Source organism: Carica papaya, chromosome 6 (genome assembly GCF_054855325.1).
Source record: "Carica papaya isolate Zhongbai chromosome 6, ASM5485532v1, whole genome shotgun sequence".
Lineage (NCBI taxonomy): Eukaryota > Viridiplantae > Streptophyta > Magnoliopsida > Brassicales > Caricaceae > Carica > Carica papaya.
In genome coordinates, this window is record NC_142314.1 from 13,289,238 (window position 1) to 13,312,911 (window position 23,674).

The 23,674-nt window shown below is 31.1% G+C and overlaps 1 protein-coding gene across 1 annotated transcript in view; it reads left to right on the top strand.

Annotated features, from left to right (window-relative positions):
* Window positions 1-287: 287 nt before the first annotated feature.
* Window positions 288-23,674, top strand: part of LOC148253316 (uncharacterized) — a 42,653-nt gene continuing 19,266 nt past the window's right edge. Inside the window, exons 1-5 of the mRNA XM_088223325.1 lie at window positions 288-649; window positions 743-851; window positions 1,037-1,242; window positions 2,118-2,193; window positions 2,305-2,701. Of these exons, the coding sequence (XP_088079451.1) occupies window positions 288-649; window positions 743-851; window positions 1,037-1,242; window positions 2,118-2,193; window positions 2,305-2,701 (1,150 nt within the window). The remainder of the gene's footprint in view (window positions 650-742; window positions 852-1,036; window positions 1,243-2,117; window positions 2,194-2,304; window positions 2,702-23,674) is intronic.

A 23,674-nucleotide genomic window follows, 5' to 3' on the forward strand; every position in this document is an offset into this window, starting at 1 on the left:
AGAAATTTATTCGGCCTAGCGTGTCACCGTGGGGAGCCTCGGTATTGTTTGTTAAGAAAAAGGATGGGACTATGAGAATGTGCATTGATTATAGAGAACTAAACCAAGTGACAATAAAGAATAAGTATATGTTACCCAGGATCGAAGATTTATTTGATTAGTTACAAGGGGCACAAGTATTTTCAAAAATAGATCTGTGTTTGGGGTATCATCAGCTATGGGTAAGAGCCGAAGACATTGCTAAGACGGCATTCCGCACTAGGTATGGACATTATGAATTTCTGGTGATGCCTTTTGGACTAACAAATGCTCCTGCGGTGTTTATGGATCTTATGAATCGGGTGTTTAGACCCCTACTGGATTGCTATGTCATTGTCTTTATAGATGACATATTGATTTATTCGAAGGATTCGGGAGAACAGGCGAAACATCTAACAACTATGCTAGGGATGCTCCAGAAAGCTAAACTGTATGCAAAGTTTAGTAAATGTGAGTTCTGGTTGGATCATATAGCATTCTTGGGCCATATCGTGTTAAGAGATGAGTTATCAGTGGACCCAGTGAAAATAGAAGCAGTGGTGAAGTGGGAAAGGCCAAAGACTGTGACAGAGATCAGAAGTTTTTTGGGGTTGGCGGGAAATTACTATCGGTTTGTGTGAGGGTTATCGAGTATTTCGCCACCTCTTACCAAGTTAACAAAAAAGAATGTGAAGTTTGAATGGGATGAGAAGTGTGAGAGCAGTTTTCAAGAGTTGAGACACAGATTGACTACTACCCCAATATTGGCCATTCCGTCGGAAGAAGGTGATTTTACAGCGTATAGCAATGCATCTCATGTGGGGTTGGGTTGTGTATTAATGTAAAGGGGGAAGGTTATGGCATATGGGTCCCGACAGTTAAGGACACACAAAAAGAATTATCCAACACATGATTTAGAGTTGGCTGCAGTAGTCTATGCTTTAAAACTGTGGCGACATTACTTATATGGGAAAACATTTGAAATTTATATAGATCATAAAAATTTATGTTCATGCAGTGGGAATTGAATATGCTACAGAGGAGATGGATGGATTTGTTGAAAGATTTCGATTGTAGGGTCAAGTATCACCCCGGATGGGGAAATGTGGTGGCGAATGCTCTTACTTGTAAGAGTACCGGGGTGCTAGCCCATTTGATGGTGTATGAGTGGTGTTTGCGGGAAGCCATGCAACACCTATGTATTCAAGATGGGGACAATGGAAGGTATGTGGCTAGTTTGAGGGCACAACCAACCTTGGTTCAGAAAATAAGAGAGGGACAATTGGTGGACACCGAGATACAGAGGATCCGAAAGGGGGTAGAACAGGGGATAGTAAGAGATTTTGGAGTGAAGGATGATGGAATACTCAGATTTTAAACCAGAATGTGCATTCCCAAAGATCGTGCGATACGAGAAGAGATACTCAGTGAGGCATATGACACCAAGTTTTCCATACACCCGGGAAGTACTAAGATGTATAAAACCTACAGAAAAGTTTCTGGTGAAGGGGCATGAAGAGAGATGTGGTCGAGTATGTGTCAAGGTGCTTGATATGCTAGCAAGTGAAGGCAGAGCATAAGAGGCCTAGGGGTTTGTTACAGCCATTACCCATACCCGAGTGGAAGTGGGAACATGTATCTATGGATTTTATGACCGAGTTGCCAAGTAATCGTAAGAGACATGATAGTATTTGGGTAGTGGTTGATCGTCTAACTAAATCTTCTCATTTTTTAGCAATGAAAGTGACTGATTCAGTGGAGCAGTTGGCCAAACTGTATGTTATAGAGGTGGTAAGGTTACACGACATTCCTATATCGATTGTTTCCGATCGGGATTTTCGATTCACCTCCAAATTTTGGAGAGGGTTGCAATAGGCTTTGGGTACTAAATTGAGTTTTAGCACAGCTTTTCACCCACAAACGGATGGGGAGATGGAGAGAACGATACAAGTATTGGAAGATATGTTGAGAGCCTGTGTTATTAATGTGGGGGGAGATTGGGAGGACATGTTACCCTTAATAGAATTTACATACAATAATAGTTATCATGCCAGCATCGGAATGACTCCTTATGAAGCTCTGTATGGTCGACCCTGTAGGTCACCGGTGTGTTGGAGTGAAGTGGGAGAAAGACAGTTGTTGGGACCAAAAATGGTAGAGGAAACTACAGCTAAGGTGCTGGTGATACGATAGAATTTACAAGCGGCTCAGAGTAGACAGAAGGGTTACACAGACAATCGCAGGAGAGATTTGAGCTTTGAAGTAGGGGATCATGTATTCCTAAAGGTATCTCCCGTGAAGGTTTTATTGAGGTTTGGGAAGAAAGGGAAGTTAAGTCCCTGTTTCATAGGGCCATTTGAGATTTTGGAGAAGGTGGGGGTGGTTGCGTACAGGGTAGCGCTCCTTCCTCAGTATAGTGGGGTTCACAAAGTGTTTCACATATCCCTACTACGAAAATATCACCCGAATCCGAATCATATTTTAAGGTGGGAATCGTTACCATTGGAGAGTGACTGGTCTTATGAAGAGGAGCCAATCCGGGTTCTCAAACGACAAGAAAGGAAGTTGAGAAGCAGGGTGATACTTATGGTGAAGATACAATGGAGGCATCATGCGACGGAGGAGGAGGCAACATGGGAACAGGAGGACGAGATGAGACAAAATTATCCAAGATTGTTCGGAGGTAAGATAACAAAATTTGAGGGACCAAAATTTTTTTTAAGGGGGAGTATATGTAATAACTGGAAAAAAAAGAAAGAAAAGAAAGAAAGAAAGAGGGGGGAAACGACGCCGTTTTGAAAAGGAAAAAACAACGTCATTTTGAAGAGGGGAAAAACGATGTCATTTTGAGGAAACTGGTGGGATATAAATAGGGGATAAGGAAGAAAGAAAAAGGAAAGAAAAAAAAAGAAAAGAGAAAAAAAATAGAGAAAGAAAAGAGCAGGAAGGAGAAAGAAGAGAGGAATGAAGGTTCTAGAAAGAGAGAGAAGGGAAGCAGAGCAGAGAGGAGCGAGACGGGAGAGAAAAGGAGACTGCGGATGGTGATAGTGCGATCGACAGGAGGAAGGAAGATGGAAATGGGAGGTATGGTAAAAATTCAATTTCATGTGTAGATTTAGGATTTGAAATGCGGATGAAAAATTTGGAGGTGTGGTGTGGATTGGTGTATGCTCATGGAGGTGGCGGTGTACGGAGGAGGCCGTGTAGGGTGTGTGTGTGTGGTGAGTGAGGTTGAATGTGCCTACCTGGAATCCCTTCTCCAACTCTTGGTCACTACCTATCTTTTCCTCAACGACTCTTGTGTACTTCCAGAATTTTCTTTTCCTCTTATTTTTTCTTCTTTTTTTCCTTTCCTGAACCATTACTTGATGAAATTAACCTCATTATCTTAGCCATATCTAACCAGATTTATGCATGAAATACTTGAACCACCAACACATGTGAGTCCTCTTTTTCAAACACTAAATGCCCATATTTAACATTTATTTCAAAAATAAGGAAACACACATGTATGTACGCCCATTTGTAAATTCATATGACGCTATACCTTACTCTGTTTTCCATATTTCCATTCTAAATTTTCCTCATGCAATTTAATAAACTAACATGCACTTTAAACTCAAATTTGAATTGAAAAGTGCTGAATCTTACCTCTTGCTCCCAACAACAATGTTGATCTGGTAGTTATTTCCCTCGTTCGTTCTTCTTTCTCTTTGCCTTCCTCGCCATCCGTCGACAACCTCACTCTTTCTCTTACATCCTGTTTGGATAAATTTTAGTGATGGTTAATTAATGTCAGTGATTGGATGCCACTGACAGAGGATGAGAATGATAAAAAAAATTTATGTTAGGATGATTGTATATTAATGTATGTAACACCCAACATTTAATTTTTTATTTTTTTTATATATATAATTATTTATTAATTGAATTGAATTTAATTTAATTTAATGAAAATAATAATAATAATAATAATAATAAAAAGGGTGAAAAAAATTAGTTAAGGATTAAATTGAAAATAATTTTGGAAAAAATGGGTGAAAATTTGGGTTCTGGAGAAATTTTTGAAAGAAAAATCAGAAACTAGGGATTAAAATGCAATTTAAAAAAATTGCACCATGTCAGATGCTCAGTCAGCAGCCCTGACCAACCAGGATGCGCCTGGTGGCAGAGGTGCTGACGCGGGAGGCCACGCGGGGGGGAGCCACGTGGGCGATCCACGTGTGCACAATCAAATGGCTGATGTCCGTTCCTGCGTGCACGGACGACCCATATTTAATCGTGCACGAATGGCCAAGATTGAATCGCGCATGGACGACCCAGATTGAATTGCGATGAACGGCCCAGATTCACTCCCTATTTAATCGCGATAGGACGGTCCAGATTAAAAGTGATGGACGACCCATATCAAAAGTGGATGGGTATAAATAACCCCATCCCCACCCAAACGCTAACCCTAGCCACCAGAACCGCTCGTCGGAGAAGATAGTCTAGCCACCAGGGAGCCGACCGCCGCCACCCACCGCCGCACCAGAACTTTTTCTGACCGCTAAAAGAGGTAAAAATTTCTCCTCTCGTATGAAATTCAATTTTAAACCCACCCATGGCCAAATCAAAGTGAAAGAATCGGTCAATTGGCCGGAAAACACCGCCGAAGCCCGGTTGCGCCGCCACAGAAAATTTCACAAACCACCTCCGATGAGGCTCTCCCCGATTCCCGTTTTCGTTCCCTGGGACTGATTTTGGTTTATTTGGGACATTTGTAGGTACTGTAAGCGCGTTTTAGTTCCCGAAGAAAAATTTAGAGAACCTAGGGATCGCCCGTAGGCATAGTAAACTATTTAGCTTTTCGGCATCAAATCAAGTAAGGACCCCTCACCCTATTCCCTATCATAGAATTGAAGTTTAAATAAATAATAATATGGTCTTTTGTAAAAATTAAATAGATGTGTTTAATTAATTACGGATTGTTAATGGAGCCCAAATCAGATACTGTTTTATGTTGATTTCTGTTGATTTATTGTATAGTCTAAAAGCATGATGGTATCCAGTTTATATATTATATGGTTTAAATGTATGTATTACTGCCTTACTTGACCACTGTTTGATTTTGGGATCTAAGATATGATTGCATTGTTGGATGTATGTTTACTTGTTTATGTATTTATGTTTGATTTGGTAACGGCGACTAAGGAAAAATTTGAAAGGGGTATGAGCTAATAAATAGATAAGATGACAGCCTCACTAGATATCCTGCAAGATGGTGGACGGACTGGATTCATAGGAAACCCTACCATGAACGTTGTCTCATACCGGACAGGGTATGGAGACTTGGTAATTTGGCGCTCATACCGGACAGGGTATGGGGACGGCCCACTTCACCCTTATACCGGACGGGGTATTGAAGTTTAATGTCTTGGCACTCATACCGAATGGGGTAGGGGGTCGACTATGTAATTAAGACTGTTAAGGAAAAGGGTTCACGTGTAGCGGGGACACCCCCTATGGATCTCCATGGATACTAGTGAGCTGGTGAAATGACAAACAGTTATGATTTAGTTATTGTTAATGAATATGAATTTATGATATGTTCTATGTTATGGATTGTGCATGAAGTTATGATCTGTATGATGTTATTGTCTTTATAGGTTGTTTCCATAAATTCCACAATGGTAAGTGAACTGTAAATGATTTTACGATTGATAAACGAATATGCTAAATTTAGTGCTCCATTAGTTATTTTGATTTTCTACCAACCTTTGCTTCTGTGCTGGTGTTATAATGTGATATCCTTACTGGGCTAGTGTAGCTCACCCCTTATTTAACCATTTTAGATCAAGAGGACTTGGTTCCCGAGCCCAATCCGCAAGAAGATTACGAGTAGATGCTAGATACTTTATATTTTTTTTTACTTTTCTCATTTCTCGTGTTTCTTTCAGAGGATTCATTCTGTGATGTTTATTTAGTATTTTTAAGTTATTGTGTAAGGGATGTAAAGCTTAACCTTTTATTTTGCTTTCGCACTTAATTATTATATATTTTCTTTTGAATTTTTGGGGTCGTTTAGTAGCATATTTTTGTTTGGATGATAGGATAGTATGGTTGTATTTTCAGTCAAATTACTATTTTACCCATACTTATTATATGTAATAGTAAATGGTATATAAGTATCTAATGAAAAAAATAAATCGTTTACCAATATAATTACATTTGTATTTAAATAAATAATTATTACACATAATTAAATTAAATTTTTTTATTTAATAAAATAAATAATAATTTATGAGGATAAAAATAGAATTAAGTATATTATATGTGGGTATAAGGGAAAAAAAAGTAACATACCGGTCACATACTACTGATTCGTTAGTTTTAAAATTTATTCCAAATTTGTCAGTCAGATACCGTTTGCTACCAGTGGAAGTTGAAATAAAGATGATTTTTTCACACCTATGGAGTAGCATACATTAAAATTCTATGATTCACCACGATCCAAACTGGGTGGTAGGGTTTCTTCCTTTTTTTGTGTAGAAACAATGCCTTTTATATAGTAGCTAAAATTAAATTGCAGCCTTCCATTACATAATGAGATCTGGATCGTTGATCTCTTATTTCCTTATAAAATTTTTAAGTTTCTTCCTCCTTTTTTTTTATTGGGATGATACACACATACTTGGATTTGAGATGGAATATTTTTTGTAAACCGTTGAACTTTGTTGGGTTTTTTTTTTTCTCTCTTTTTTTTATGTGTTTCTGAAAAGCTAATTTAAGCTTGACCCAAACATTTGCTTCAATTTGGCCCCTAACAGAAAAGCTCAATACAGGTGGGTCATATTTTGTGCACTATCTATATAAATTTTTTTATATAGTGATATAATATTATTTATGAATCACACAATAAATATTTTAATAAATAAATTATATTATTTTTATAAATTTTAAATTTAATTATTTATATAAATTTTTAATTGTAATACGAATTTTAATTAAACAATTAATTTACTTAAATATTAAAATGTTCCTGTAGTTACAAAATTAATAGAAATCTTCTATATAATTCTAAATCTCCCAATGTATGTCATATATCTTCTTTTTATTTTAAATATATTATCTTCAAAAATAAATGAATTTCTTTTGCATATTCAAATTTATTTGAAACCTTTCTTTACATTTATTGATATTTAAATATTTTTTATTTTTTATTTAAATTACTTTAAATCTTTATATCTATCTATTTTTAGCAGTTTTAATCATTTAAAAAAATTAAAAAATTTTAATAAAATACAAAATTACAAGTACAACAAAAAATAGATCAAAATTTGAATAGTAAAAATATTATTTTGTCCTTAATATAATTTTTACATTGTGAAAAAGACCAATATAACCTTAATTATCAACCACATAATAAAATTGAAATAATATAATTAACCCAAAAAAATTCCAAATACAGTATCTTCAAGAAACATAAAAAAATAAATTTTATTTATAAATACATGATAATATACATGATTAATTGATAAAGCAATGAAGAAAAAAGAGACAAAAGACAAGTTAGCAAATGATCCTTCAAAATTATAATTAGCAACTCATTGAACAATATTTATAATTGTAATATTGGGTATTTTCCTTTTCAATTGCATTATTAATTTTTTCCGGTGCTTTTGTTTCCTTGCAATATTATTTAACACTTTACATAATATTTTTAAAATAAATTTAAATTTAAATATTTCAGTAATTAATTTTTTTAAAATAAATTTAAATTTAAATATTTCAGTAATTAACTGCTAATTCTAATTATATATAATTTTATAAATATAATTAAATAATTATTCAAATAATAGCTTGGAGGGGCCTTTAACTACTTCAATAAGATCCAAACTTAAATTTTTATTGTAACATTTTATTGAGAATTTTTTTTTCAGTTACAAAAAAAAATTTAAATAATAAAAATTAATAAGAAGTTATTAATAATATATAATGTTAAATCTTTTAATGTTTGTAAAATTTAGATTAATTTTCTCAAAAAAATATGTTACCTATATTAATTTTCTGTCTCTTCTTCAATTTTTTGCTTTAAATTCTGTAATTATTTCATTGCTTCTTTAGATATTATTCTATTTTAGAGAATATTTTCAATTACATTTTTAAGGAATTCTATTCGTAAAGGTACTTTGGCAACTCCAAGCCACTGAGTAATTCATCTGGAAACAAGAAGAAGAAATGAAACCTAAGAACCTTCATTTGTTTGTACTACCTGATAAGTTCAATTTAGAGGACCAAATTCCTTTTCAAGGAGGGGAGAATGTAATAGCTTAGATTTTTTGAATTTTAGTTTCTCGCATTTGGTATGGTTGATTAAGTGTTTATATGTATCTAGAAAGATGTAGTACGGATAAGAACTGGGTTTAATTATAAATAGGAAGGAAATAGTAAAATTAGGTTAAGGGAAATCCCTTAATAGTGAGAATATTCCCTCAAAGGGAAAATCATTCGGCAAAAAAATATTTCTCATGGCTAAAACATCTTAAGAAGATGCAAAGCATTCCTAGACTATGAGAAAATTGTTTGAAGTGAAAGTCAAAAGAGAACGGGAAGCTAGGTTATGTATGAAAACCTTAATTCCTGAATAATGGGAGAGAATGACATTTATGATTGAAACGTCTCCCGAGACAAAAATACATAGAATTTGAAGCCTAAATTTGGTAGAAGGTAAGCTAAAACATGAAAGAAGAGAGATGTTAAAAAAAATATTTTTGTAGAAGAAAATTTGGGATAAAATTAAGGAAAACTGATAGACATATAGAGAAGTTTATAACAGCTTGCTATTTAGGCCTTATGGGCTTAGGTGGGCCTAAAGAGTCTAATGAACTCTATTTCAGCTCTATTTTGGAGTTAAACGGAAAAAAGGATGGATAAGGACGAGGAAGCAAATGGAAGATTATGGAAGAATCTAGAATAAGAATGAAATAACATGACGAAAGATGACAACTTTTTAGATGAAATGACATTATGAATAGTGATAACTTTTAGATAAAGTGACATAACGTAATGTGACAACCTTTTGATGAAGTTACATGGTGGAAAGGTGGGAACTTTTCTCTCGTGGCTCCTCAGTCCTATAAATAGGAGATGAGGGAATGGAGGAAGAGACACTATGGATGAAAGAAAAATAGTGAGCAGCATAGAGACGAAGGAAGAAGAAAGAGTATGAAAGGTATGATTTTTTTAGAGTATTGTGAGTATTATAGATAAAAACCTTAGAGAAACACACCATGCATGCTCTAATTATAAAAAACCAAGTGAAGAAAAAACCAAAAATTAAGTGCTAATGGTTTATTTATACATATATATAGTAATAATATATTCAACAGATCAAACGTATAAAAGCAAAAATGAGATAGTGTTGCTACACATTGGAGCTTTTAGTGAAAATTTAGTAAAAAAGGTTACTGTTGTTTCTATACTAAGAAATTTTGATGTAAACCATGTTTAACTTTGTAATGAAGCTATATTTTAGAGAATGATGAGATATTTATTATTGATAGTTTACAATGGTTTATTGGGTCTCTTGGGGTAAGTCCTTTCCATAATTTTTATCATGACGATCTCTTTTTTACAAATCAAAATTTTTTGAATAAGAGCTACAAAATGACATATAGAATGAGAAGATACCCTAAAGTGATACCCTCTTAAATAATAAGTTTAAAATTATCAATGGTCTCTTCATCCAAAAGTACTAATGAACCATCAAGAGAGGAACAAACTAAAGAGAGAATCGTGAAAAGCTACTTATGAAGTTTTAATTTGTAGGTTCAACCAAAATTTGTGGTTAAATTATTTCCTTGTAAACCATATATCTGTGAAGCACTTATAAGAAAGGAACTTATGAGCCTAGTTGGAATAAGTTTAGAGATTGTATTTAAAATATTAAAAAAGTGTTATTCCGAGTTTGATGAGAGCCTTACTTAAGGGAAATTGTTCTATCTAAGCTAATGAAAATATAGTAGTAGTTTTTATACAAGCAATTGAAAATGTAATTTTTTTACTTTTATCTTAGCAATTGAAAAAGTGATAAAAGAACATTTTCAAGAAAGAAAGTAAATATAATATAACTCGGCAATGGTATCAATAATTACCTTATGTTTGAGACATAATAGGGTATTTCTTGACCATTAATGATACCAAAAGTTCTAGAAAATTCATAAAACTAATTTTATATATATTCATAAAATGTCGCTCTCTCTCATCTCTTTCGCTTGATTCCTCTCAAATGAGAGGACTTGGGTTCATGATTTATTTATATATCTTAAACATAAGTCGTACAATCGGTTTCAATGAGGATCGGACCTTGGATTGATTGGGGCCATTTTCGTCTTTGTATGTGCAAAAATAACCCTTAACCATTCAGTTTTGCCCCTTTCAACTGTGACCGTCGAACCTACAATTTCATTAAAGGCTTTTTGGTCTTTTTACATTTCCTTAAATTTTGGTTGTTAGATCATTTTAGGCAGGATGCAATCTGGACCGTCCATTTGACTTTTAGTCATGAAAGGATTTGGGTCGTTCAATTAGACAATATGTGCACAAAAGGGTTTCAGTCGTTCGATCTAGCCCATAAAAGACAGGGGTGAACTTTTCTTTAGACGCTACTTATTTTTTCTTCCTTGAAGAGGGCTCTGATGTTTTTCCCCATAAATAGTCTTTTCCAACTGTAGTAATTTTTCTGTAACAGGGACCTGAATCACATTAGGAAAATAGCCCCAAAAAATGATATAACCATAAAAGAGCTTCAGTAAAATAGTTATTAAACCACTATTATGACAACTCTATCCACGGTAGGTAAGAACCTTGCCACTACAGACTCATATTTTTCCTATTTCTAGTGATTATCATGTATATATGTATACATATATAGACACACACACACATGCCAGGCAGTCTTTATTATGTAGTATATATGTGCTTCTGTGTATGTGTGTGTGCATGCACATATAAATATGACCATGTATATTTATGGACTTAGAATTTTCAGACCCAGTATTGGATGCCATCCCGAGATATCCTTATACTAAAAGACATGGTAATAGAGATAAATGTGTTATATGTTGTGACGACTTTACACTTGGAGAAATTTTGCAAAGATTTCCTATTTGTTACCATACTTATCATTCTAGATGCAGTAGTATATGGTTCTCAACTGGCATATACTCATGTCCAGTTTCTAGGGAAGACTATACTAATTGCAGTACATAATTATCTATAGATGAGGTTTTATAGATATAGGAACTACTTGGTGTATATATATAGTGAAAGTAAAGTTGATAACTCAACAAATGATGTACTGCATCTTAAAATATTTAGCCCACTCTAATATATTGTGTGTGTGATATATAAATGTATAATTATAAACCAAGCTTTCTTTTTATTATGTACAAAATCAAATAGGTCCTGATTTTTTAATTAACTCAAACACATTAAAAATGTTTAGTCCATTCTTATGTATTGTGGGTGTGATATATAATATATAAATGTATAATTATAAACATAGTTTTCTTTTTATTATGTTCAAAATCAAATAAGGTCCAGAATTTATTTAGCTCATATTTTTTTTTTACTTATAAACACAACCTCAACTTAGTTAAACTAAGGGGCATCCATTTTGTTGTCTTTATATTTGCTCCATTAAGTTAGAGAAAAAAAAAGTCACAGACAATAGTTTTTTGGAGAATGGAGAGAGAGAGAGGGAAGGACGAACAGGGAGAGACAGAGTTGCAACAGCAAGAAGAAAGAGAGTGTGAGATTACAACTGGAGAGACATCATGCTAATCCAGACTTAAATTACTTCAAACTCTTATATATACTTTTAACTATTTTAGTCATTTAAAAGAATTTAAAAATCTGGGACTATTTTTTTAATAAAATACACAATTACATTTACAAAAAAAAAGATCAAAATTTGAACAGTAAACTAATGTTTTGTCCTTAATATAATTCTTATAGTATGAAACGAGCAGATTTACTATGATTCATATTATTATTTTTAGTTTTTTATTTATTATACATTTTGTAATTATAATCATACTAAAACTAATTAATTAATTTTTTTATCAAATTTCAAAAAAAGTTATATTAACTTAGAAAATTGAAAATATAATTTCTATTAAAATTAAATTTCAAAATTATTTAAAATATTAAATAAAATTATATATGACACAATACAAAAATCTAGTTTATTTTAATAGTACTATTAATTATAAATTAGGCATTTTGTAATTATAATCATACTAAAACTAGTTAATTAATTTTTTTATCAAATTTCAAATAAAGTTATATTAACTTAGAAAATTAAAACTATAATTTCTATTAAAATTAAATTTCAAAATTATTTAAAATATTAAATAAAATTGTATATAACACAATACAAAAATCTAGTTTATTTTAATAGTACTATTAATTATAAATTAGGCATGTTCAGCTACAAAGAAACTATAACCTTATTGTTACAACACAAGAGGGGAATTTGGTGGCATTAACGTCAACCAAGAAAACAAACCGTCTACACCTACAACAAACGTTTGAATATTGAAAGTAAAACTAACTCAAAAAATTTTACATGACAGATAATAAATAATGAGAAAGAGTTACCAAGGTAAAAGCAACATTTTGATTGAAAAGAAAACTTATTGGTTCTATGATATTAGAAAACTTATGTTAGATTCAAATCAAGAAAAACTTTTAGCTATTAAAGAAACATTCTTTATTATTGTTAATAGTCTATTTGAAGGCCCTGGACTTTTTATGGTGGATGGTGCCTTTTGGGTTGCTGATGATGCATTTTTATGGAAGATCAATTCACCTAATAATAAAATTTAGTTAAGGACACTGGGAAATATAAATTTTATGAAAGGATAAAAGTCAATAGTGTATAATGTTATAGAAGATGAGCATGTAAAGATAAAAGTCAATATAGTTTTGAATTTATGTATCTAGATATGATTATCTTATTTATTTTATTTCATCTCATCTTTTCAGCACAAAAATTTTATAAACGATACTCACTTGTAACATCATGATGTTTATATGAATAAATTTTTAATAAAATTTTATTTATGCATTTGGGGCATTTTAGAAATAAAAGGAAAGCCCATGTAAATTTAAACAATTAAGAAAAACCCTGATATTTTATTAATTGTATTCATAAGAATATAATTGAAAAAAAGTTATATTAGAAAGGAGCAAAACTATAATTAGCTAGGAAACCCAGATGAAAGAAAATTAAGCAGAAGGGGGAATAACATAACTCTAGAAAGGTAATACACCTCAGCAGATGAGACTGACCAATAACGCCCCACCACATGGACAACCACGCTAGCTAATCTGCACGTGTGGTTAGTTGCGCAAGCCGGAGGGTGTGCATATCAGACTGCTAGGATTTTAGATGTCGAACGAATGATTAAGGGGTAATTCAAAAATGAACGGTTCAGACTAAAAGCCAGGAAGATTGAATGGCCAAGAGAACCGACAATCCCGATTTGTGGAGTAGAGAGATCCAACGGTCCAGATTTCACTAGGATAAAAAAGTATGAAATTACCGTTAGTGAGGCTTGATCCTATGGTCCTTCCGTTGCCACGCACGTAAAGATTAAACGACTATGAAATTTAGGGGCAAGTATGGATAGAGTGGTCCGCTACCCCCTATCGAGTAGAAGCATGAGAACAAAGGTGCTAGGTTACCGAAGAAAGAAGCCGACACAGGTGAGCTTTTCACTTATCCTTCCTTTGCTATTTTGATTTAATTCCTCATTCACACCATGCATGAGTTTACATGTAGATTTAGAAAAGGTTTAAAGCTGAAAGAGAGGGAAACTTAAATGCCGAGATGAGCTTTGACCCCCTTTTTCGTTTAAATTAAGGTGAAGGTGCAACTTGTTATTAGAAGTCCTTAAAAATTAAATCTAACTAGTGGATTTTTTTATAAGAAATTTTATACAGGATTCAACACGACAGAGACTATTCACTTTTTTTTATTTTTCTTTTATATTCTATTTTTCTAGCTTCAAATTTATTTTATGTTGATGGATGAAAAAAGAGAAGCGAGGTGAGGGTACATGTAAGGAAAGGTTTGAAGCTGAAAACAAATATTTACATATATGCTATATATATATCTATCTTTGCATGTCAGTACATGTATACTGTGTATGCGCGCGTGTGCTTTATATATATATATACACATATACGCATGCGTGAGTATATGTATACATTCTATATGTGTGCATTTTTTGTGTATATATATATATTGAGTGTGTGTTGGTTCATAAATATACATATAATTGATACATATATATATAGCTATATAAGTGTGTGTGCGTGACTGTATGCATGAAAATATGTATGCGTACAAATACCTATGTACGTAAATGGACTAAAACCTAGAATAGAAAATGGGTCGAACTAAAAAAAACACTCCAAAATTACTAGTGGGAAAAAACTAAAGTATGTAACTTATGAAATTAAATAAAAGAAAAAAATGTACATAATAATAATATTAAAGAAAAAGGTATGTTTAACAGGGAGTTTGTGCTACCAGCCCAGTTAAAGGATGAGCTGGGTGGTTAGGAAGTTGCAATGGGTCAAATAAAAAAGCACGGGTGGGTTTGGGCTTGTGGTGCAGGGGAACACTACATTTAATTATGAAGTTTGTTAATGGAGTGAATATAAAAATCTATAAAGGGCTTTATAAGGGTATTAATACACGAAGGAAATAAAAAGGGAAAAAATGTTATAAATACTTATAATCAAATAAAAAAATAGACCCCGTATGTCTAATAAAAATTAGTTAGAGTGATTTTATAAATTTAAATTGGATTACACTGTAAAAATTACAAAGAAAATACATAACTATTAGACAAAGTAAAGGAAGTTTACAATGCTTAAGGAGAATACATGGGAAAAACTTAATTGAGAATACAGAGATCTAGACTTTTCGTGATTTAGAGAAAAAATTACTAAAATTCAAATAAAATAAGATTAAGAAGATACATTCACAAAGTCAAATAATAGTAGTAAACTTCAGAGAAATTCAATAAAGACTATTGAGTGAAAATTTGGGTCAATATAAGGAAAATTTTAAGTAGTACGAAACTGTGTGATACATCTAACTGTTTAGTTAAACATCAAGTGTGTGAGGGTGTGTATATGATTAAAATCTCATCTATCTAAGTGATAGTGAACCCTATTACATGGACGATAAAGTTATTGTACACTTTTTCTCTTGTATGATTATTGTATATGAGAATAATGTTATTGCGCATTGTAGCTGCAATGTGATCTTATACAAATGTGATGTTGTTATTGTGTATTGTATCTGCTGTGTGATTTTGTACAAATATGATGCTATTATTGTGAATTATACTTGTTATGTGTTCTAGTACATATGTGATTAATGTTATTATGCATTGTATATGTTGTGTGATCTAGTACAAATATAATTATTTTTACTATGCATTGTATTTATTGTGTGATCAGGTAATGTGATCATTGTTACCGTAATTGTATCTGCGTTGATAGTGGTGTCTCGATAACTCTTCTTGACAGTAAACTATAGTGTTACTACTGCTACTGCTGTTGCTGTTGTTGCTACTATTGTTGCTGCTGCTATTGCTGCTGTTGCTGCTGCTGCTACTGCTACTGCTATTACAGTTACTACTTCTATTACTACTACTGCTACTATTACTACTACTACTGCTGCTATTACTATTACTACTTCTTCTTTTTCATATTCTTGTTATTTTTATTCTTCTTCTTCTTCTTCTTCTTTTTGGTACATTCTGGGGCACAACCAGCTGAGTGCTCCTCTTACAACTACAAGCCAGGTCCATTTCTTTTTTTTTAATTCTTCAATTTTTCTGCATATTATTATTTTCCTGCACAGCTTAATTTTTTTGCTTCTTTTTGCTGATTTTTAATAATAACTTGTTGAATATTATTTTATTTTTTAATAATAATAAAATTAATTTGTAACGACCCCGGAAATATTAAAATGAAATGAGTATTTAAATATATCAAATGCGGAAGCGAGATCAAAATTTCAGTTAACATCCCTTACACGAAAACCAAAAACGTACTTAAAATATAAAAGATTAAACTAACTAAAAGAGAAACTCGAAAATAAAGCTATGAGTATGACTACAGAGTCTCTAGGCATCCCTTTCGTCGTCCTCCTGCGGAACGGGCTCGGGAACCATGTCTTCCTGATCTGAAATGGTTAAATAAGGAGTGAGCTACACTAGCCCAGTAAGAACATCGCGATATCTCACCGTCACGGAGGTAAAGGTGGGTAGAAAACACAAAAAAACCAATGGAGCATAATTCACAATAAACTCATTTATCAGTAATAAAACCCTTTACCATCCACTTACCTCGGTGGAATTTATGAAACAATATAAGAAAAACAATAACATTATCATAATCATGGAATAATATAAGCTGTAAAACATAACACTTATCACGCCTCTTGTAATTCAATCATTATACAACATATCTTTTTCTCATTTACCAGCCTACTAGTATCCGTGGGGTTCCATAGGGGTCCCGCTACCCGTTAACCTTTAACATTCATAATCAGTTTCCAGGACCGTCCCCATACCCCGTCCGGTATGGGCGCCAAAACCATAAACCTCAATACCCCGTCCGGTATGAGGGTGAAACGGGCCGTCCCCATACCCCGTCCGGTATGGGCGCCAAAACCATAAACCTCAATACCCCGTCCGATATGAGGGTGAAACGGGCCGTCTCCATACCCCGTCCGGTATGGGCGCCAAAACCATAAGATCTCCATACCCCGTCCGGTATGTGAGACCACAATCCCGGTAGGGTTCCCTACGGACCCGGTCCGTCCACCATCTCCCAGGATATCTAGTCAGGCTGGTAAATGAGAAAAAGATATGTTGTATAATGATTGAATTACAAGAGGCGTGATAAGTGTTATGTTTTACAGCTTATATTATTCCATGATTATGATAATGTTATTGTTTTTCTTATATTGTTTCATAAATTCCACCGAGGTAAGTGGATGGTAAAAGGTTTTATTTCTGATAAATGAGTTTATTGTGAATTATGCTCCATTGGTTTTTTTGTGTTTTCTACCCACCTTTACCTCCGTGACGGTGAGATATCGTGATGTTCTTACTGGGCTAGTGTAGCTCACTCCTTATTTAACCATTTCAGATCAGGAAGACATGGTTCCCGAGCCCGTTCCGCAGGAGGACGACGAAAGGGATGCCTAGAGACTCTGTAGTCATACTCATAGCTTTATTTTCGAGTTTCTCTTTTAGTTAGTTTAATCTTTTATATTTTAAGTACGTTTTTGGTTTTCGTGTAAGGGATGTTAACTGAAATTTTGATCTCGCTTCCGTATTTGATATATTTAAATACTCATTTCATTTTAATATTTCCGGGGTCGTTACATAATTAATCTTTGTTAATAATCAGTTAATTCGTAAAAATATTAGATTATTCAATTTAATAAATATTTTGATATTATTTAGAATTATAATATTTAGGATGGTACAAAATAGAAAGACCACCAATGTCTTTCTAGTAACCTAATCAAATAGCAAACCAAAAGGTAGTTTTATAACTTTTATTTTTAAAATATATTGATGTGTATATGTGTTTATATTATAAAGTTTATATATTTATGAAATAAGCAAATATATTGATATGTATACGTGTTTCTATTATAAAGTTTATATATTTATGAAATAAGCAAAGTAAAATAAAATAATTGTCTTTCTCATAAAAGTCAAAATATTTTCCAAAACAAAATAATTTCATAATAATTAATTTCTCTATATATTTTTATTATTATTTTTTAAAGTTATATCTTTTTATTATTAACTAATATATAATTTTGTGAATTTAAATATACATAAATTTAAAAATAAAAAGAATATTTTGAAACCATGCATCTCTTCACACAGTGTAATGACCCAACTTAGAAACCCGCATACAAGTGCTCATACACTTACATATCAAGAAAAAAAAAAATATATATATATATATCAGATAAACAAAAGATCATATGACTTACTTTCCAACTGGCTTCTATGTATTCATCGTTATTTTGGATGTGAATTTGACTTAAGTAAATTTGAATGATCCAATGATAAGATTATATGCACAATCAAATATTTCAGCTCAATTATACTTCTTACTGTTTTTTGTCTAAGTAACAACATATTATGCAAATATTTTTGTCTAAGTGACAACATATTCTTATTATTTTTAGCTTTAAAAGAATTCTTATATTTACTTTTAACTATTTGAGTCATTTAAAAAAAATTAAAAACTTGAAACTATTTTTTTAATAAAATACACAATTATAATTACAAAAGAAAATGGATCAAAATTTGAACTGTAAAATAATGCTTTGTCGTTAATATAATTCTTACATTGTGAAATGAACACATTTATTATGATTCTTATAATTATTTTTTAGTTTATTTATTTATTATGTATTTTTTAATTATAATCATACTAAAATTAATTAATTAATTTCTTTTTCAAAATCTTCAAATAAAACTATATTAATCTTAGACAGTAAGAACTATAATTTCTGTTAAAATTAGATTATAAAATTATTTAAAGCTTTTAATAAAATTATATCTAATACAATATAAAAAGTCTAGTTTATTTTAATAGTATTATTAACTATCCAGAATTATTATTTTTTTCATATTTCTTTGAATTAATTTAAATGAGAAAAAAAAGTTTCGTTATCATATTAATTCAATTGAAGAAGTATTTGAATGTATAAATCAACCTACAATCACAAAATAAACAATTAGCATTCATTTGTTTTTGTTAGAAAAAAATAAAGAGATATACTAGCTGAATATAATAATTTGTTGAAATATGAGAGGGAGAAGTAAGAGAGACTAATTGAGAAACTCAAGTTTTGATTTGTGGTTAATTTTAAAAGCCTTCAAGTGCATGGGTATTTATAGGTACTAGTACTGATACTACTACTACTATTAATGCTATTATTACTACTAATATTACTACTATTGCTAGTACTACTGTTACTGCTATTACTACTACTACTGCTGTAACTGTTACTACTGCCACTATTACTACTATTTTTACTACCGTTACTACCACTGCTAGTGCTACTATTGCTAATACTACTACTACTACTGCTACTACTGCTGTTATTGCTATTACTACTGCATTATTATAACACCACAATAAATCTTATTTTAATAGTATTATTAACTATCCAATTTTTTTTTTAGATTTCCTTACTTGAATTAATCAATTAATTTAAATGAAAAAAAAATTTGTTATCATTTTAATTCAATTGAAGAAGAATTTGAATGTACAAATCAACCAACAAATGGCAAAATGATCAATTAGTCTTAATTTATTTTTGTTAGAAAAAAATGAAGAGATAGGCTAGTTGAATATAATAATTTGTTGAAATATGAGAGGAAGAAAGTAAAAGAGATGAATTGAGAAACTCAAGTTTTGATTTGTGGTTGATGCTAAAAGCTTTCAAGTACATGGGTATTTATAGGTACTACTACTACTACTACTACTAATGCTACTACCACTACTAATACTATTGCTACTGCTACTACTTTTACTTATATTATTGCTATTACTGCTACTGCTGTTATAATAAATACTACAACTACAGTTGCCACTATTACTATTACTACTACTGTTATTATTTTTACTATTGTTATTACTGCTACTAGCACTGTTAGTAGTACTACTACTAATAATGTTATTGCTTCTGCTGCTATTGCTGTTACTGCTGCTACTACTACTGTTACTACTACTGCATTATATGTAACATCACAATAAAATTAGTTTATTTTAATAGTATTATTAACTATCCAGTATTTTTTTTCCAGATTTTCTTACTTGAATTAATCAATTAATTTAAATGAAAAAAAAAATTATGGTCATATTAATTCAATTGAAAAAGAATTTGAATGTACAAATCAACCTACAAATGAAAAAATGATGAATTAACCTTGATTTATTTTTGTTAGAAAAAAAAATGAAAAGATAGGCTAGCTAAATATAAAAATTTATTGAGATATAAGAGGAAGAAGTAAGAGATACTAATCGAGAAACACAAGTTTTCATTTATGGTTGATACTAAAAGCCTTCAAGTATATGGGTATTTACAAGTACTAGTACTCCTGCTACTACTATTAATAATACTACTACTAATAATACTACCGCTACTACTACTACTGTTACTACTATTATTGTTACTACTGCTACAGCAGATACTACTGATGTAGCCGCTACTGCTGCTATTGCTAGTATTTTTATTATTTCTACTACTGCTGCTGCTGCTACTATGACTGTTACTACTACTACTGGTAATACTACTGCTGCTACTACTACTGCCATTACTATTGTATTATATGTAACACCACAAAAAATATAGTTTATTTTAATAGCATTATTAACTATCCAATATTTTTTTATATTTTTTTACTTAAAATTAATTAATTAATTTAAATAAGAAAAAAATTACCATATTAATTCAATTGAAGAAGAATTTAAATATATAAATTAATCTACAAATGGCAAAATGATCAATTAGGCTTGATTTATTTTTGTTAGAGAAAATTAAGAGATAGGCTACCTGAATATAATCCTTTGTTGAAATATGAGAGGAAGAAGTAAGAGAGACTAATTGAGAAATTCAATCTTTGATTTGTGGTTGATGTAAAAGCCTTCAAGTACATTAGTATTTATTGGTACTACTACTACTACTAATGCTACTATTTCTACTAGTGCTACTGCTACTACTAATACTACTGCGACTGCTAATACTGTTATTTCTACTACTGGTACTACTACTACAGCCATCACTATTGCTATTGCTACTACTGTTACTATTTCTACTACTGCTATTACTACTATTATTACTACTACTGCTAATATTGCAATTACTACTGCTAATACTATTACTTCTACTACTACTACATTATATGTAATACAAAAAAATTAGTTTATTTTAATAGTGTTATTAACTATCTAGCAATTTTTTTCAGATTTCTTTACTTTAATTAATTAATTAATTTAAATAAAAAAATTTTCGTTGTCATATTAATTCAATTGAAGAATATTTTGAATGCATAAATCAACCCACAAATGGCAAAATGATCAATTAGTGGTTTTAGCAGTAGTAGCAGCAACAGCAGTAGTAATAATAATAGTGGTGGTGGTGGTAGTAGTAGTAGTAGTAGTACCTAGAAATACTCATGTACTTGAAAGCTTTATGCATTAACCACAAATCAAAATTTGAGTTTCTCAATTCGCCTCTCTTACTTCTTCATCTTATATTTCAATAAATTATTATATTGAGCTAGCCAATCTTTTCATTTTTTCTAACAAAAAAAATCAAGCCTAATTGATCATTTTGCCAATTAGAAGTTAATTTGTACATTCAAATTCTTCTCCAATTGGATTAATATGGTAATTTTTTCTTATTTAAATTAATTAATTAATTTCAAGTAAATAAATCTGAAAAAAATGCTGAATAGTTAATAATACTATTAAAATAAACTAAATTTTTTGTGGTGTTACATATAATACAATAGTAGTGGCAGTAGTAGTAGCAGTAGTAGTAGCAGCAACAGTAGTAGTAACAGTCGTAGTAGCAGTAGTAGCAGTAATAGAAATAATAACAATAATAGTAATAGCAGCAGTAACAGCTGTATCAGTAGTACCTACTGTAGCAGTAGTAGCAACAATAGAAGTAACAATAGTAGCAGTAACAGTAGTATTAGTAGTAGTAATAGCATTAGTAGTAATAGTAGAAGGAGTACTAGTATCTATATATACCCATGTACTTGAAGGCTTTTAGTATCAACCATAAATAAAAACTTGTGTTTCTCAATTAGTATCTCTTACTTCTTCCTCTCAAATCCCAACAAATTATTATATTCAGCTAGCCCATCTCTTCATTTTTTTTCTAACAAAAACAAATCAATGTTAATTCATCATTTTGCCATTTGTAGGTTGATTTGTACATTCAAATTCTTTTTCAATTGAATTAATATGAAAACAATTTTTTTCCTCATTTAAATTAATTAATTAATTCAAGTAAGAAAATTTGAAAAAAAAATGCTGGTACTATTAAAATAAACTAGTTTTTTTTGTGATTTTACATATATTGCAGTAGTAGTAGCAATAGTAGTAGCAATAGCAGCATAAGTAATAGCAGTATTAGTAGTAGTAGTATTAACAGTGCTAGTAGCAGTAGTAGCAATAGTAGATAATAATAGTAGTAGCAATAGCAGTAGTGGTGGCTATAGCTGCAGTATTTGTTATAACAGTAGTAGTAGTAGTTACAACAATAGAAGTAAGAGTAGTAGGTGTAGCAATAGTATTAGCAGTGGTAGTAACATTAGTAGTAGTAGAACTAGTACCTATAAATAGCCATGTACTTGAAAGCTTTTAGCATCAATCACAAATCAAAAGTTTCTCAATTAGTCTCTCTTATTTCTTTCGCTCATATTTCAACAAATTATTATATTTAGCTAGCCTATCTATTCATTTTTTCTAACAAAAAAAATCAAACTTAATTGATGATCTTGCCATTTGTAGGTTGATTTGTACATTTAAAATCTTCTTCAATTGAATTAATATAGAAACGAAACTTTTTCTTTCATTTAAATTAATTAATTAATTGAAGTAAGTAAATCTGAAAAAAAAAACATTTTGGATAGTTAATAATATTATTAAAATAAATTATATTTTTTGTGGTGTTACATATAATGCAGTAGTAGTAGCAGTAGTAGGAGCAATAGTAGCAGTATTAGCAAAAGTAGTAGTAACAGTAGTAGTAGCAGTAGTAGCAGTAGTAGCAATAGTAGTAGGAGTAGCAGTAGCAGTAATAGCAATAGCAATAATAGTATTAGTAATAGTAATAGTAACAGTGGTACTAGTAGTAGCGTAGCAATAGTAGCAGTAGCAGTATTAACAGTAATAAAAATAATAGCAATTACAGTAGTACCTGCTGTATTTGTAGTAGCAGTAAATGTAATAGTAGTAATAGTAGTGGCAGTAGTATTAGTAGTAGTAGTAGTATCATTAATAGTAGTAGTAGTAGTACCACTAATAGTAGTAGTAGTAGTACCATTAATAGTAGTAGTAGTAGTACTAGTACCTACAAATACTCATGTACTTGAAAGCAGGCTTTTAGCATCAACCATAAATCAAAACTTGAGTTTCTCAATTAGTCTCTCTTACTTCTTCCTCTCATATTTCAACAAATTATTATATTCAGCTAGCATATCTCTTCATTTTTTTCTAACAAAAATAAATCAAGCCTAATTGATCATTTTGTCATTTGTAGGTTGATCTATACAGTTAAAATCTTCTTCAATTAAATTAATATGACAACAATTTTTTTTTTCTCATTTAAATTAATTAATTAATTCAAATAAGGAAATTTGAACCAAATGCGGGATAGTTAATAATGGTATTAAAATAAACTTAATTTTTTAAGTTATTACATATAATGCAATAGTAGTATCAGTAGTAGTAGTAGTATAGTTGTAGCAGTATAGTAGTAGTACTAATGCTAATAGAAGTAGTAGCAATATAAAAATAATAGCAGTAG